The sequence below is a fragment of the Vipera berus genome, assembly GCF_964194415.1.
Source record: "Vipera berus genome assembly, chromosome: 4".
In the NCBI taxonomy this organism is placed as follows: Eukaryota; Metazoa; Chordata; class Lepidosauria; order Squamata; family Viperidae; genus Vipera; species Vipera berus.
Window position 1 is genome coordinate 213,161 of NC_138206.1, and position 14,035 is coordinate 227,195.

Here is a 14,035-nt window from a genome sequence, read left to right on the forward strand (position 1 = left end):
CACCCTCCTCCCCGCCCAGGATATGGGGCAGGAAAGGCAGGCCTTGGCTTCTCCCCATGAGCTGCCATCAGGGCAGAAGGGGTTGAACCCCACCTTCCCCCCCTCCTGCCTGGGTGCAGTGTGCCCCTCCCCGGTTGTGCCCATGTGTCTCTGCACTCTGGCCTTGGGGGCAGCTGGCTGGTCACACATAGGAGAGGGAGCCTGGAGGATCTAGGCGAGGGGCTGACCCCAGGTCAGTGGGCACTGGGTGAAAGAGGCGTCTTCTGCCAGTGGAGGAGACACAGAAACTGTTTATTGCTGGGGAGGGAGGAACAAAAGAGAAGGGGGGGCGCCCCTCCCCTGCAGAGGAATCCCGTGGCAGAAGAGTCTGAGAATGGATCCTGCCAGGTTTTGCCTGGCGCCACAGCCAGCCCTGCGGAGGAGCCCTGGCAACAAAACTCCCAGCGCCCACGGCTGCCCAGGGCTCTGCTCCTCCTTTGCTGATGGCACCTCAAACATGGGGACAGCAGGGTGGGCATGTCTTGCAGGCCTGCTTTCCATGCCCACACGAAAGGGGTGGAGCCGGGGTGGAAGAGGAGGCACTGCTGAGCAATGGAGGGGAGCTGCAGGGACAGAGGCCAAGAGCAGCCAGGGCAACCCACCCTCTGCTAAGGGTCTTAGGGCCACCACTGGGTCCTTTCTGCATCTCAGGGGCACGATTTGAAGGGCTGTGGTGCTTGTCTGGAACTTGAGCCCAGTGGAGTGCCCGAGAGAAGGGGTGCCGTGTTGTGCCCACACCCACCAAGCCTGCTGGAGGACAGGGCTCCCTTGGCACTCCTAGGCCTCATCTCGGCTCCCAGCTAGCAAAATTGGTGCTGCCGCTGCCAGGCCTGGATTTCTGAAAAGGGCAGCTTAAGGTTCTGGCAGAGTTTGGGATCGGCCGCCCGGCCGGTGCGGAGAGCACAGAGTGTGGCCTTCTTGCAGGCGTCGCCACAGGGCATGGTGGGCGGGTGGCCTTTGAACCTCAGGTACCAGAAATGCTGGAAGAGCCGCTCGTCGGCCTGCAGGCGGTCCAGGAGTTGGTTCCAGTCCTCTGGGAAGGCCACGGGCAGCCCGTACGTCTCCCGGGCCCCGTAAAGGCGTTGCCACTGAGCCACGGCACCGGGCTGGTTTGCCTGCGTCAAGTTCAAGATGAACGTCTCGTGGTCAAGGACCATGTAGGAGCTGCCAGAGCGGATCCCGTCCACGTGGTAGATCCGATACCCTGGAAGGAAGGCAGGAGGGGTTACTGGCTCAGTTCAGGCCCTCTGCCAGGAGGGGGGGAGAGGTCAGCACCTCACCTGGGTTGAGTTTGATGTAGGTGGTAACGCTGGGAGCCAGGAAGGCAATGCCCACCGGCCGGGAGATGGTCTCCTCGTCGTAAAAAAGCTCAAACCCGTCCAAGTGGGTGTGGCCAAAGAACTGCCCAGCGACTGTGCCCTCAAACCTGCAGGGAGGGAGAGACAGGCCTGAGCAGGGCCTCCCCAGACCTTTGTCGTGGCTGGACAGCCAAAACAGGCTGAGCAGGAATCTGGCCTTGCATCTGCTGCCCTGAAGAGGGGGGGCGGGGAGAATAGGGGCATCCCCAGGAACACGAGCACCGTGAGAACCAGGTCTACCAGACTGGCCAGGAGGAGCCAAGTCTCAGCACGGGCCCTGAAGGGGACGTCCAGGAGGTCGGCAGAGACCCCCAGACGGGGAGGTCCTTCCCCATTCAAGAGTGCAGCGGGGTCCATGGAAAGCGAGATGCTCCCTTGGCGTCCACCTTCAGGGGAGAGGTGGGTGAATGTGCAACACTCTCGCTGCCCAGGGATTGACCAGCCTGGCAATACGGCCTTCTAAAGGGTGGGACGCGAAAGGGGGCTGGACAGAGCTGACCTTGCCCCACCTCGAAAGGCTAAGCACAGCTGGACATGGTGATGACCAGACTGGAGACGCGCCAGGAGTCCCCAAATTTGTAGGGTGGACTACAGAATTCAAAGCCTCTCCAGAAAGCAGCAATGAAGTGCTAACATCCGGGCGATGGCAAAGAGAGACGGCCGCCATTTGACCAGGATGGTATAAGACTCCTGCCTTGAGCAGGGAGTTGGACTAGATAACCTCCAGGGTCCCTTCCAGCCCTAGGATTCTATGTTTTATGTGCTCAGGAAGTCAGCAGGAGCTGGCCTGGGGAGTGGGAAGGCCCACAGGCAGACCCTGCCGGGGGTTATGGAGTACGCACCCCAAGGAAGAGGGTCTGCAGACCCTCCCCCCAAAGCCGTGAGAAATCAAACCACAGCTGGCAAAGGCCGCGGCTCAGCCATTGCCTCAGCTGCTAAGGTTCAAATTCCAGCTACCAAAATAATTCCCCAGAAGCAAAGTGTTTTCTCACTAGCTTTGGGAATGGGAGCCCCCCCCCCCCCCGATGACTGCTGCCCCCCTTCAGGAGCCGTCTAGGAAACCTGGGGGATGTGAAGGGCTGCTCCCCCCACCAATTCAGAGCAGCAGCAACTGTGACCCATGACCGAGCCGGGGCAGCTGAAGCGAAGTTAATGATTGGGGGGGGGAACTGCAGGCACCTGAGCGATGGGGAGAAAGGAGCCTTCAGCAACAACTCCCCCCCCACAGCCCCACAGCGCCTCCTCAGTCGGCGGCTGTCCTTGGAGGGAGGACCCACATCCGGGCTGGGACGGGCGAGGGGTGCCGGCTTGCAGGAGGCTCTGCAGTCAGCCTGGCACAAGCACTTGCTGGGGACGCCCCTTCCTGGGTGCCAGGCTGGGCAGGGCAGGCACTGGCGCTTCGTACCTGTTGATGATGTGGTAGTAATTCCAGCCCCAGCTCGGCATGCAGTGGGAGGGCGGGATGTGCCCGATGATGTGGACCTGCAGGGGACGAGGGGTGTCAGTGGGGGCAGCAGCACAGGGCACCCTCCCCCCTGTGCCCTGCTTCCGAGTAGGCCACCTCATGCTCTGGGAGTGACCCGGCTCCAGCCCAGCGCCACCCCTGCCCGCCCCAGCTCACCTTCTCTCCACTTTCCTCCGCCCTCTGCAAGACGCCCACCAGCCACTGGAGCTGCCCAGCCGGGTCAGTGGAGTTGATCAGGAGCCAGAAGTTGGCCTCGGAGCAGAAATTCATGTTGAGGGAAACCAGTCGGAGGCCCTGCCAGATGGGGAGGGTGTAGAAGCCTCCCAGCCTGCCAGAGAGGAGGAGGAAAGTCTCAGGGATGGAAGGACTTGTGGAACCCCCCCTCCTGCCAATGGGGGGGGTTTCCTTCCTTCCATCGCCATCAACCAAACTTCAAAACCTCCAGTGATGGAGTCCCCATGCCTCCAGAGCAGGCATGGGCACCTATGGCAACTTTACCAGCTGTGGACTTCAACTCCCAGAATTCCTGGGCCAGCACAGCATAGCATAGCATTCTGGGAGTTGAAGTCCAGTTTGTGGAGTTGCCATAATCACCCAGCCCTGCTCCAGAGGGAAGCGACTGCCCTGGGCAGAGGCAGCCTGACTGGCGCCATGGGGCTCTACCACTCGCCCATGCCCAGGCCGAAAAACTCTTAACCACGCAAAGAAAGCGGCCTACTCTCCGAGGAGGCATGGCTCCCTTCCCACAAGCAAGGAGAGACTTTACGACGGACACATGGCAGAATTAAGCCCCATCCGGACCCCCTCCCCAAACAAAGCTGCCCCCCAAGGATGAGGTTGCCTAGTTTGGGTAAGGAAATGGCTGCAAGAACACAATCCAGCTCAGAGAGGACCAAGGACCCTTCAAAGCCGGCTTTGCACGCAGAAAAGTTTGTAATCACATCAACAGAATGGCCACAAAAGCAGTCCAAGCTGCCTTACAGGGCTGTTGCTGTTGTGGGGAAAATAGGCAGCGATATTCCTGGCGCGGCCGGCTGAGGAATTCTGGGAGTTGAAGTCCATGGGCCTTAAGGTGGCCAAGGTTGGGCACACCTGATTTAAAACCTCTCCTGAGCCTGGCCACAGAAAGGGAGCAGCAGCAGTGAGGCTCTACCTGGTGAATCCTAATTCTCATGCCTGGCAAAGCCCAGATATTTTGCTGAGCAGAAAGGAGGGCAACTGCTGCGGCAGCCGGTTGCTTTGCCAACAAGATGGAGAGAAGCAAGAACCAGGAGAGCAGGTTGCACCATCCCGGTCGGGAAGCAAAACTTTCTTGCTTAATTAATTCACTTGATTTCTATAGCCACCCAGCTTAGCCAAGCAACTCGGTTACAGGCAGCAGCCACAGCCCAGGAAAAGCAGACCAGCCCATCTGGAGCCCTTGGCCCGAGCCCACGGGGTGCTGCTCTTTCTGCAGGCCTGTCCTGGGGGGCAAGGGTCCAGCTCCCAGTGGCTGGAGGCTGCCAGAGGCTGGAAGGCCTCTCCCTGGCCCGGGATTATTTATGAAAAATAAGGAAGGGTATAATGAACACATTTGGGTCAGAGCTGCCGGGAGGAGAGGAAGAAGGCCAGTGGAGTGGGAGGGGGGGAGCTGAATTTTATTTATTGTTATTATTGGGAGATTTGTTGATGATGCCCAGGGCAGGTCCCTGCCGAGGCCACCTGGGGAATGGGGAAGGGGGGAGTGAGGCTCTGCTCCCCAGGGAAGGCGGGGGAGTGCCCAGCCTGGACCTCCACCCAGCCTTGACTCCCAGGCGGGCAAATGGCCTGGGTCTGCAGGGCAGAGGCCACTCTCCGCGGGGGCCGCCTCCTGACGTCCCTCAGGCAGCCTTCCCTTCCCCCCACCCCCTTGCCTTCCCAGTGCCCTGGCCCACCAGTCCCTCGCTCCTGCCTTAGGGTTTGCAGGGCTTCTGGGGGCAGCCACTGCTGCCAGGCGTCGGCCATGGCATCGTACAGCCAGGCGGAGGACTGGTTCCCAGGCACGTAAGGCGGGGGGAAGGAGTTCACCGGCACAGACTCGTGGTTGCCCACCGCCGGGTAGACGGGCAACGGCCCCAGGTACTTCTGGATGAGGCTGGTGATGGTGGTGAGGGCGTGCAGCTGGTCCTGGCGCGTCTGCTGCCAGACGTTGTGAGCCGGGATGTCGCCCGTCCAGTAAGCGGCATCGTAGGGCCCTGCCGACGCCAAGTGCTGCAGCAGGTTCTCCAGGGTGTGGAGGGGCAGGTCGCACTTGCTGTAGGAGCCCCAGTAGCCGGCCCCGGGCCCCTGCGGCTGCCCCCCCCGGCAGCAGAGCGGGTCCTTGCAGTTGGGGTCGCTGCCCGGCGTGTACTGCTGGTCCCAGTGCAGGTCAGTCAGGAAGAGCAGGCGTGCCGTGGGGGCGCTGGGCGGAGGGGGCACCGGAGGGCGCACGGGGGGCTTGGGTGTCTTGGGCAGGGTGACGTTCCAGCTGGAGTAGATGTCCCAGTGGCCGCACTGGGCGCCCACCAGCAGGCCGCAGATCTCAGCCGGGCGCAGGACAGAGCGGACCCAGGTGGTCACCACGTCTTGCCCAAAGAGACGGACGATCTCCTTACACACTTTGGGGGGCGCCAGGCTCAGTGTCACGCAGACCTTGGTAGCCAGCTGCTGCATGTGCTCCACGCTGGTCTCCAGCTGGGAAGCAGAGGGGCAACATTAGCACTGGGGGGGGGGGTCTGGAGAAGCAGCCCTGAAATGTCCTGGCACAAAACAGGTGCTGGAAGCATCTCCCCGCCTGCCTCCTTAGCCAAGCCATCCCTCCCCTCCTACAGTCCTGTCAGGAGTCCCTGGGGGGGGGACAGGCTCTGGTGTGGGGAGACCCACTGCCCCTGCAGTCCACTTCAACGACCAATAAGCACAGGAGCAGCCCCCCCTGGGTGGTCAGAAAAGCCTCCGATAGGCCAGCTGGCTCTTCCCTGCACCTAGCCACGTGCCCTGCCCCACAGAGGCCAGAGGTGAGGTGGGGGGCTGTCCCCATGGCCTCAGCTGGTGCCCCTGGGCTGCCCAGGCTTCCCCCATGGCCCCCAGCCCCTCTCGGCCCTCTCAGCAGAAGAGCAGGCTGTCCACAGGGGCCGCCATTCTCCCGCCCCCCTGAACAACACAGCCCCGAACTCAGCCCTGGCCCTGATGTCTGCACGGACCCTGGAGAGAGGCTGGCTGGAAGGGGGGGGCAGCTTGGGAGGGGCCCAAAGCCTGCCTACCAGCTGGGGAGGAGGGAAGGTGCCACCTGGCCTGCCACCACTTGCCTCGGAGTCCACAGCCGGTGCTGTGCAACTGGGCAGCATGGGGCAGCCGGGCTGCTGAGAGGACCCCAGCAGGTCCTCTGGCTCTCCTCTGGGTCTCCTCTCCCTGCAGCAGAGGGAGGGGGAACCAGCTGGATAAGCCCTGCAAGAGGAGAGGTCTGGAGAAGCCCCCTCCCCCATTCCTCCCCCCTCCTCGCTGGGTCTCCCTCCCAATGTGGGGCTGCGAAAATATTGCATGTAAGAGTTGGCAATTATTTATCTGTATCCCACCCTTATTATTTTTACAAGTAACTCAAAGTGGAGAGCATCTCCAACCCACCTCCCCCCTCCTACATTCCCCACTACAACAACCCTGAAAGGTGTGTGGGACTAAGAGACGGTGACCGGCCCAAAGTCACCCAGCCAGCTTTCATGACTAGGGTGGAACTAGAATTCACCACGTCCGTCACTCTAACCAGGTGCCTTCACCACTAGGTCCTCCGAGTCGCCATTGTCTTGAACACCCTTTCTTGAATTTCTGTCTCCCCTCAGCAGAGCGCCTGTCAAGGATCCCGCCAGACCCCCAAAGCCAGTGATTTGGGGTGGGGGGGCGTGTGGCTTCTAAGCCTGGGATCTGAAGGACGAGAGGCCCACAGGAGCTGCACCCCTTGAGGCGAGGCTTCTCAGGGCCCAGTTTGCCCCCCTGCAGGAGCCCTCGACTGAGCTTATCCCACCAATCTCAGCCTGGGAGTTGGACCACCAACCCTGAAGCCAGGAGAAACTGAGGGGGGGAGGGGGCTTTGGGAGAAGAGGAGGGCAGCTCGGGGGGGGGGGGCTCTTCCTCTACCCCAAGGCCTTCAGGTTCTGCACACACACACACAAACCCAGGCTGATGGGGAAGCCTCTGGGCTGTGTGGACTCAGAAGCTTCCTGGCTGGGCCCCCTCCCTCTGCCCTTGCCCAGCGCCTGGCTGGCTTCTGCAGAGCTCGTGACCCACTGGAGGTTGGGAATTAGGCTACCAACAAAAGGAGGGGCGTGGTCCCAAGGGCAGCCCCCCCAAGCAGCTGCTCTGGCTGACTTCAGGAAAGAAGGAGGCAAGTCGGGGGTCCACAAGACCCCACAGGGGGAGGTGGTGACTCTCACGGGGGGGGGGAAGGGGGACAGGAGGGAAAGGCTCTGTCTTTTGCCTTGCAGCCCTTTTGACTCCTTCCAGAAGATTGGGGGGGGGACGGAAAAGGCTGTGCCGGACATCCTGGGAAGGGGGGGGGGGGGGAGAGAGGGTTTCGTATCCAAGGACTGCATGTCTCTTCAGGATCCCAACACTTCTAAAACCTTGAGGGGGGGGGAGGCATCTCCCCAGCTTGTCAGAGGTGTCCCCGGCTCTCAGCGCTGGGCTTCCTCCGGGCAGGGCCCCATCGGGGCTGCTGCGTCTGGGGCAGAAGAGGCAACGCGGCAAGGCCGGTGGAGTTCAGAGGGCAAATCGGGGGGGGGGGGGCGCAGTGGGTGAACCGGCGCGAGCTCAGCCCGAGCCCAGAGACTCGAGTCCTTCTCAGCGAGGCTGGGATTCGGGACAGGGTCTGCCCGGTCCTCGCCCTCCTCGCCCTCTCGGGGGTCCCAGGGCAGCCGGCTCTCAGCCTCAAAAGGCGGCGGGGGGGCAAGGGCCCCCATCGGGCTCTGCCAACTTCCTTTGCGAGAGTCTTCCCTACGGCCAGCGGGTGCCCTCCCCTCCTTCTGGCAAACGCTTACAAGGGGCCGCCGGGGCCTTCTCCACCCCGGCCCCGGAGGGCACCGCGGGCAGGAGAGGGCGCCCCGGCTGCCACCAGGAAGCCAGCCGGGAAACGGCCTCAGCGAGTCGCGGAAAGGGACCAGCCGGCCCCGCCGTTCCGGTCTGCCGCGGGAGGGGCCCGAAGAGGCGGGGAGCGGCCGGCGGAGGGAGCGGGGCGCTCACCTGCATGCTGGCGTCCAGGGCCGTGAAGATCAGCCGGCAGACGGGGCAGCTGAGGTTCCTCCACCCGAAGCGCGCTCCGGCCGCGGGCAGCAGCCTCTCCAGGGCCGCCCGCCTCTCCCGGGGCAAGGCCGGCCCCGCCGCCAGCGCCAGCGCCAGCGCCAGCGCCCCGGCCAGCGCCAGGTGGACCGCCGCCGCCCGCATCGCCCGGCTCGGTTCGGCTGCAAAGGACGCAAAACGGGCCGCCGCCAGCCGCGCTCCGCCTGGCCTAGGCTCGCCACTGCCGCCCGGCCGGGCGCCCAGCAGGGAAGCGGCTGCGGCGGGCGGGGCGAGGGCCGGAGCCGGGAGGAGCGATGCGAGCGCCCGCCCCGCAAGATGGCCTCCGCCCGGCTGGCCCCGGGGGCTTGCCGGGTCCGGCGCCCTCCCCGCGCCGCGCGGCTCCCTCCTGCCGCCACGTGCGGCCCGGGGAGGGGGAAAGTCCTCCGGCGGCGCGGATCGGGCCGAGGGTCCGGGGAACGGGAAGGGCCGCGTCGGCCCCGAGTGGCAACAGAAGTCCGAGCCGCCCCGGGCTGGCCGCGATCTTGCCCGGGAGGCAGGCAGGAAGCCAGAAGCATCCCGCCCGCCCCCCGCTTGCCCCCGCGCCTGCCGTCCAGGACGGCCCTTGCTATCCGGAGGACTGCCCCGCCCCCGCCCCCCCATCCCCGGGGCCCCTCGCGGCGCGCCCTTCGCCCGGCTGTCTCCTTCGACAGGATTCCTCCCAAGTGACCCAGAATCTGAGCGTTTCTCCCCTGCGGGGGTGCCGGGGGCGCTCGGAGCTCGGCGGTCCCTTGGACGTTTCATTCGGAGAGCGGCTGGTCTGGTTTCTGGTGAGCGGGCTCTGCTCCCTGCCCGTATGCGGTAGCTTGGCCCGACGCTGTTGGCGGCGGTGTGGGCTTCCTCTCTGGAAGTTCCTCGGTTGGACGGTGGGATTGTCTGGCGCTTGGTGGCCGAGGGGGAGGGATGCACTCTGCATTTCCTGCTGCTTTCTTTTCTCCTTTGAATGGTAGGTACGTTTGTCCCCTTGTGGAGTGATTTACCTGAATGCTGGGCTCCTGGGCTTGGCTTGGTCAAGGATGCTCCCAGTTTCCCAGCTGAAAGTATTTATTTATTTATTTATTTATTTATTTATTTATTTACTTACTTACTTACTTACTTACTTACTTACTTACTTACTTACTTATTTATTTAGATTAGTATTTAGTATGGCTGAGTCTCTTCAGGTATTGTGTGATTAAGGGATTTCCGTTGTCTTCTGACTGCTGCTTGGTGTTCGTGGATGCACTCTGCTAGTCGGAGATGTTTTTCATGTAGCAGCAGTGTTACATTTCGTAGCTTGTGTTGGCTGTGCTGTAGCACAGGGGTCCTCAACCTTGGCAATTTTAAGACTTGTGGACTTCAACTCCCAGAATTTGGGAGTTGAAGTCCACAAGTCTTAAAGTTGCCAAGGTTGAAGACCTCTGCTGTAGCAGGTTGAGTGGTGAGGCACCTTCTGATAAAGTTGTGTGGGTGTAAGGAGCCACTTCAACTAACTCCTGAAACAGGCATCGTCTCAAAAGGAAACTTTTTTTAGGGGTCAGTGACAGGAGGGAAGTCAAGGCGAGAGCTGGGGAAACTCCCGCTCAAATGGTATAGTTAAACCAGTAGTATTCCTCCTCCCACCAGGGTCGTAGTGTCCGTTTGAAATTCAGCCGATTCACAAGTGGCACAGTTGGCGCGCATCTCAAGGTCTTCTCCAGCTTTCCTTTCTCTGTGTCAGGGAGACGCGTTGTCTTCCCCAGGATAGAGGCGGGAGAGGGAAAGCAGGAAACGGAAGTCACCCCAAGCTCCCCCTCTCCCCGGCAGAATGGCAGGCCCCACGCTAGAACATATCCGCAAGGAAAAACACGGAGGTTTTGGGGACCTGACGGTGGGTTTCCGTTTTCCTGGAACATGTGCAGGCAGTCTTTTTTCCCCTTTGCTGGTGTTGTGGGTTGCTGCTGCAGTGCGTTTGTGCTGATCTGGATAATGTCCTCACACATTTCCTCTTGTGGGTGGTTGAGTGATGGAGCCCTTGGTTAGCGTGGGTGGTTTTTCAATAGGCCTCTGCCTTTCCAATTTGTTCCCTCTGCTGATGAGGACATCCAGGAAGGGCTGTCTGTTCTTGTGTCCTTGTGAGTGTTCTTCCCGTGAAGATGCTCTTGACTGGTCCACGCGTCTCCTTCAGTTGTTCTTTTTCATTAGGATGAAGGTGCCATCTGCATCCTGACCTGCATGACTGCTTGTTTTTGTTTGCATGGACGGGAGAGCCGAGCCGAGGTTTCTGGAGGCTGAGAGTGGGTGACCCTCTAACCTGTCCATCCATCAGAAAGCAGGTAGCGAGGCAGAGGTTGACCTCAGGATACTTAATGGGGTCAGGTGTGGCTCTATGCAGGTAAAGAGGGCCGTGACCTCATCATCTCAGGGTTTTATTTTCCGGAGGCGTTGTGGATAGAGGTGTCCAAGGTTTTGCTCAGTTCCCTGGCTGTGTTGTGCATTGGGGTGGCCGGGATCCATACAGTTGGATGAAAACGTATGTCAGGTTTGTGTTTTGGGGGCATCCATCAAACCTGGCTCGACTCCATAGTTGCCCGTACCTGCTTTTTCTCCTGGCAGCTTTGCCAAACGGTGGCGGGAAGAGGGTGGGGAACTCCTAAGGGTGGGGGGAGGCTGTGGAATGCAAGGGAACCCCCCCCATCTGTCCGTTGCGGGGGAGAGGTGATCTAACAAGGCCGAGTGGTGAGGAATGTTTTGACCAAAGCAGACGGATTTTCCCAAAGCAAAAGCACTGAACTCAATTGGTGAACCGTGAACTATGGACGCCGGGTGAGGAAAAGGGAGTCAGCCCTTTTGTCCTGCTTAGATGGATTTTTCAATGAAGCCGCACTCTTGCTTAGTCTAAAGAGCCCGGAGTTTCTTTTGCTGAATGTGCCAAATGGGACGGTTGACGGTGGGAAGATGAAGCCGCTGCTTGTCTCTGTGGCTGTTCCTCTTCTAGGCTGAGGCTCTGGAGGGTTCTCTGGATCGGGCTGTTCAGCTTCTGCCTTGGGTTGGCATTGACTTGGACGAGGGTCTCTTTGTCCTCCAGTCGTTCTTTGGCCTTCTGCAAGCAGTGTGTCCTCTTCACCTTGACCAGGGTTCGGCCTTGGTTTGCTGGGAGGATGTGGGTGGCTGGCTCCTCCTCGAGGCTTTTGAGGGCTGCCCCATCCTCTGCTTCTGCCTTCTTCTGGTCTGAGGTCTGCTCGCCTCCCGGTCTCTTCCTGGGTCCCTCTGCCAGGTCCGGTGGTTTCAAAGGCTGCCTCTAAGGCTGCAAGGGGGGCCAAGGGACTGGCGTCACCGCCAGCTCTGAGGCCTCTCTGGGGGACCCTGTGTTGTGCGGGAGACAGAGAGTGTCTGGACGTGTGGAACCCCCCCCCCCTTTTGGATTCAGTTCTCTCTCTGCTTGGTTGTCGGCTTGGAGTTTTCTTTTCATCGGCTTGTCTTGGAGATGTAGCCTCGAATGCCGGCTGTCAGCATTTTTGTGTGTCTTAAGGTCATTGTTTGTTCCAATTGCTCCCTGGGGTTATCTGTGGGGTGTTGGATTTGTTTAGTCCGAGGTGAGCATACACGATCCTTGGCCATTTCATTTTTCAGCCACTTCGTTGAGCTATTTCCCATCCAGTTGTGCGGTTTATTGGGGGTTTGTATCTGACCCTGGCGGGCAGGCCACGTTGCCCCAGGCATTTCTGCAGAAAGACTGTTGGCCTTTGATGGAGCTTTGCTTGCAGGCAGGTTTCTTCCACCGCGGTGCTTTCTGAGGCCTTTGAGGCCCGTCTGAGGCTCCCAGAGCAGAGAATCGATCGGTGTAGCCCAGGCTTGGGCTGGTGCTCTCTGAGCTGGGTGGTTTTCTGGCAGAGGTTAATTCCCATCGTGTGAGGAACGTGGGGTTTGCTGCCCACTTCTGTACGGTGGCTTGCCCTGCCAGTGTGCGTGGGGTTGTGGGTCTCCCTTTAGTAACTTCTTGATTAGGGGGTTGCTTTTCTACACTGTGTCTGCGCTGCACGGAGCCCCCAACCACCCAGCGAAGGAAGACTTTCTGTAGCCTGAGGACCCCGAGTGTTTGAAGACCCGTTTCCCACTGATCAATAGATAATTGGGCTTCCTTTACTTCGTATGGAAGGTGCTCTCCCTAGACCAGAGGTAGGCAACCTTGGCTCTTTTATGACTCGTGGCCTTCAACTCCCAGAATTCCTGAGCCAGCACGGTCCACGAGTCATAAAAGAGCCAAGGTTGCCTACCCCTGCCCTAGACGCTGCCTGCCTTTGTTGAAATGCAGGCTGGACCCTTTCCTGCCTCTGTTCTCTGCTGCCCCACCAGGCCCTGGACTCTTTGTCCATCGCAGGGCAAAGGCTGATAGCCACGATTAGCTGCCACCGAGTCGAGATCAGCTCTTGGGGGCCACATGGATGGACTTTCCTCAGGACCCAACCTGGTCCCGTCACCCCCCTGTAACTGCACCCGTCCATCTTCTTGAGGTTTTTTTTTTTAACCCTGGCTTTATTATAAAGGCAGTTATTATAAATAACTCCAGTCAGCGGATTAAACTAATACTCCTTCTTACGAGGTCCCTCCTAACTCTGTTGTTTTGTATTCCTCCTCCTCTTTTTTCCACAGCAACCACCACCCTGCGAGGTGGGCTGGGCTGAGAGAGCGATTGGCCCAAAGTCGCCCAGCCGGCTTTTGTGTCTCAGGACGGAGCAATGATTTACAGTACCGTGCAAAAGTTATGCAAAAGGGCTGTAAATTAAGGACGCTTTCAGAAATAGAAGTGGTAATAGTTTATTTTTATCAATTGGTGGCTGAAGGATTTGAGGCAGCCCACATCCACAGGGGACCTTACTCCGAGAAGTTTGGAGCAAGTTTGAAGGAACTCGGCAAGGTTCCTTCAAAAACTGTGTGCAAGTGTGCCCCAAAGAATTGATTCTGCTTGGAAGGAGAAGGGTGGGCACACCAGATATTGATTTGATCTGGAGCTCTATTCATTTACTTTCCATTTCATCAATTGATAAAAATAAACAGTAATTATCACTTGTATTTCTGAAAGCATTCTTAATTTGCAGCATTTTCGCACAACTCTCTAAATCTTTTGCACAGTACTGTGTGTCCAGCCTGCTCTCCCAACGGTGCGTCTTTCTCAGCATCAAAACCTTCTCCAAGGAGCCGAGTCTTCGCATCGAGTGTCCAAAGTAGGAGAATTTGAGCCTGGTCACTTGTGCCTGGAATGAGGAGGAAAGGGGGGGAGCTGTCTGAGGCATTTCTATAAACCACATTTTTGGCCTTGGCTGGGACTTTATCTGATCGTTCCCTTGACAGTAGACCTTCCCTCTGCCCCTCAAGGCCGTCCACTCGCTACGTGGCAGGTTCTACTCTGAGGTACCTTTGCCGATTCCTTTCCTGTCGAAGGTCAGTCCTAAAAAGCAGAAGTTCACCACCACTTCGGTAGCGCTGGTTTGAAGGCCGGTTGCTGTACCGGTTCTCATTCTGAATATTTAATCATTTTTCCCCCCACTGTGTTCCTTAGTTTACCCTGGTAGAGTTTGCAGATCCTTTACAACAGAGTTCCCCAACCTTTCCGTCTCAGCGGAGACGGCAGTGGCGACATTGGGGCGGGGAGAGGGGCTGGTTTTACACATGCGCGTGCCACTTTCACAAATACAACTGCGCACAGTGCAGGCGCTTGCCCACCACTTCTGCGGCCCGGTTCCAAACAGACTGTGGACCGGGCCTCGGGGACCCCTGCTTTACAGTCACTCTGTTGCATTCGAGACCCACTTGATGCTCCCAGGTGATCTTCAAGAACAGCCCCACAGAGAGCACATTGCAGTGACCAAGGCCTGAGTGGGACCGAGCCTCCTCC

At 59.5% G+C, this 14,035-nt stretch overlaps 1 protein-coding gene across 1 annotated transcript; it reads right to left on the minus strand.

Annotated features, from left to right (window-relative positions):
- Nucleotides 1–272: 272 nt before the first annotated feature.
- On the minus strand, nucleotides 273–8,380 carry SMPD1 (sphingomyelin phosphodiesterase 1). The gene is made up of 6 exons (XM_081327232.1): nucleotides 8,089–8,380; nucleotides 4,793–5,553; nucleotides 3,019–3,190; nucleotides 2,803–2,879; nucleotides 1,320–1,465; nucleotides 273–1,243 (listed from the first exon to the last, which is right to left on the minus strand). Exons 1-6 carry the CDS (start codon nucleotides 8,287–8,289, stop codon nucleotides 840–842), a joined length of 1,761 nt encoding a protein of 586 aa, XP_081183358.1. The 5' UTR covers nucleotides 8,290–8,380; the 3' UTR covers nucleotides 273–839.
- Nucleotides 8,381–14,035: the final 5,655 nt, after the last annotated feature.

What these genes read in the sequence shown, in the direction of transcription:
- SMPD1 (XM_081327232.1), bottom strand. Translation starts at nt 8,289, where the DNA reads ATGCGGGCGGCGGCGGTCCACCTGGCGCTGGCCGGGGCGCTGGCGCTG. An exon ending in CCCTGGACGCCAGCATGCAG is followed by an intron (nt 5,554 to 8,088) that starts GTGAGCGCCCCG and finishes TCTGCTTCCCAG; the next exon opens with CTGGAGACCAGCGTGGAGCA. An exon ending in TACTACCACATCATCAACAG is followed by an intron (nt 1,466 to 2,802) that starts GTACGAAGCGCC and finishes CCCTCCCTGCAG; the next exon opens with GTTTGAGGGCACAGTCGCTG.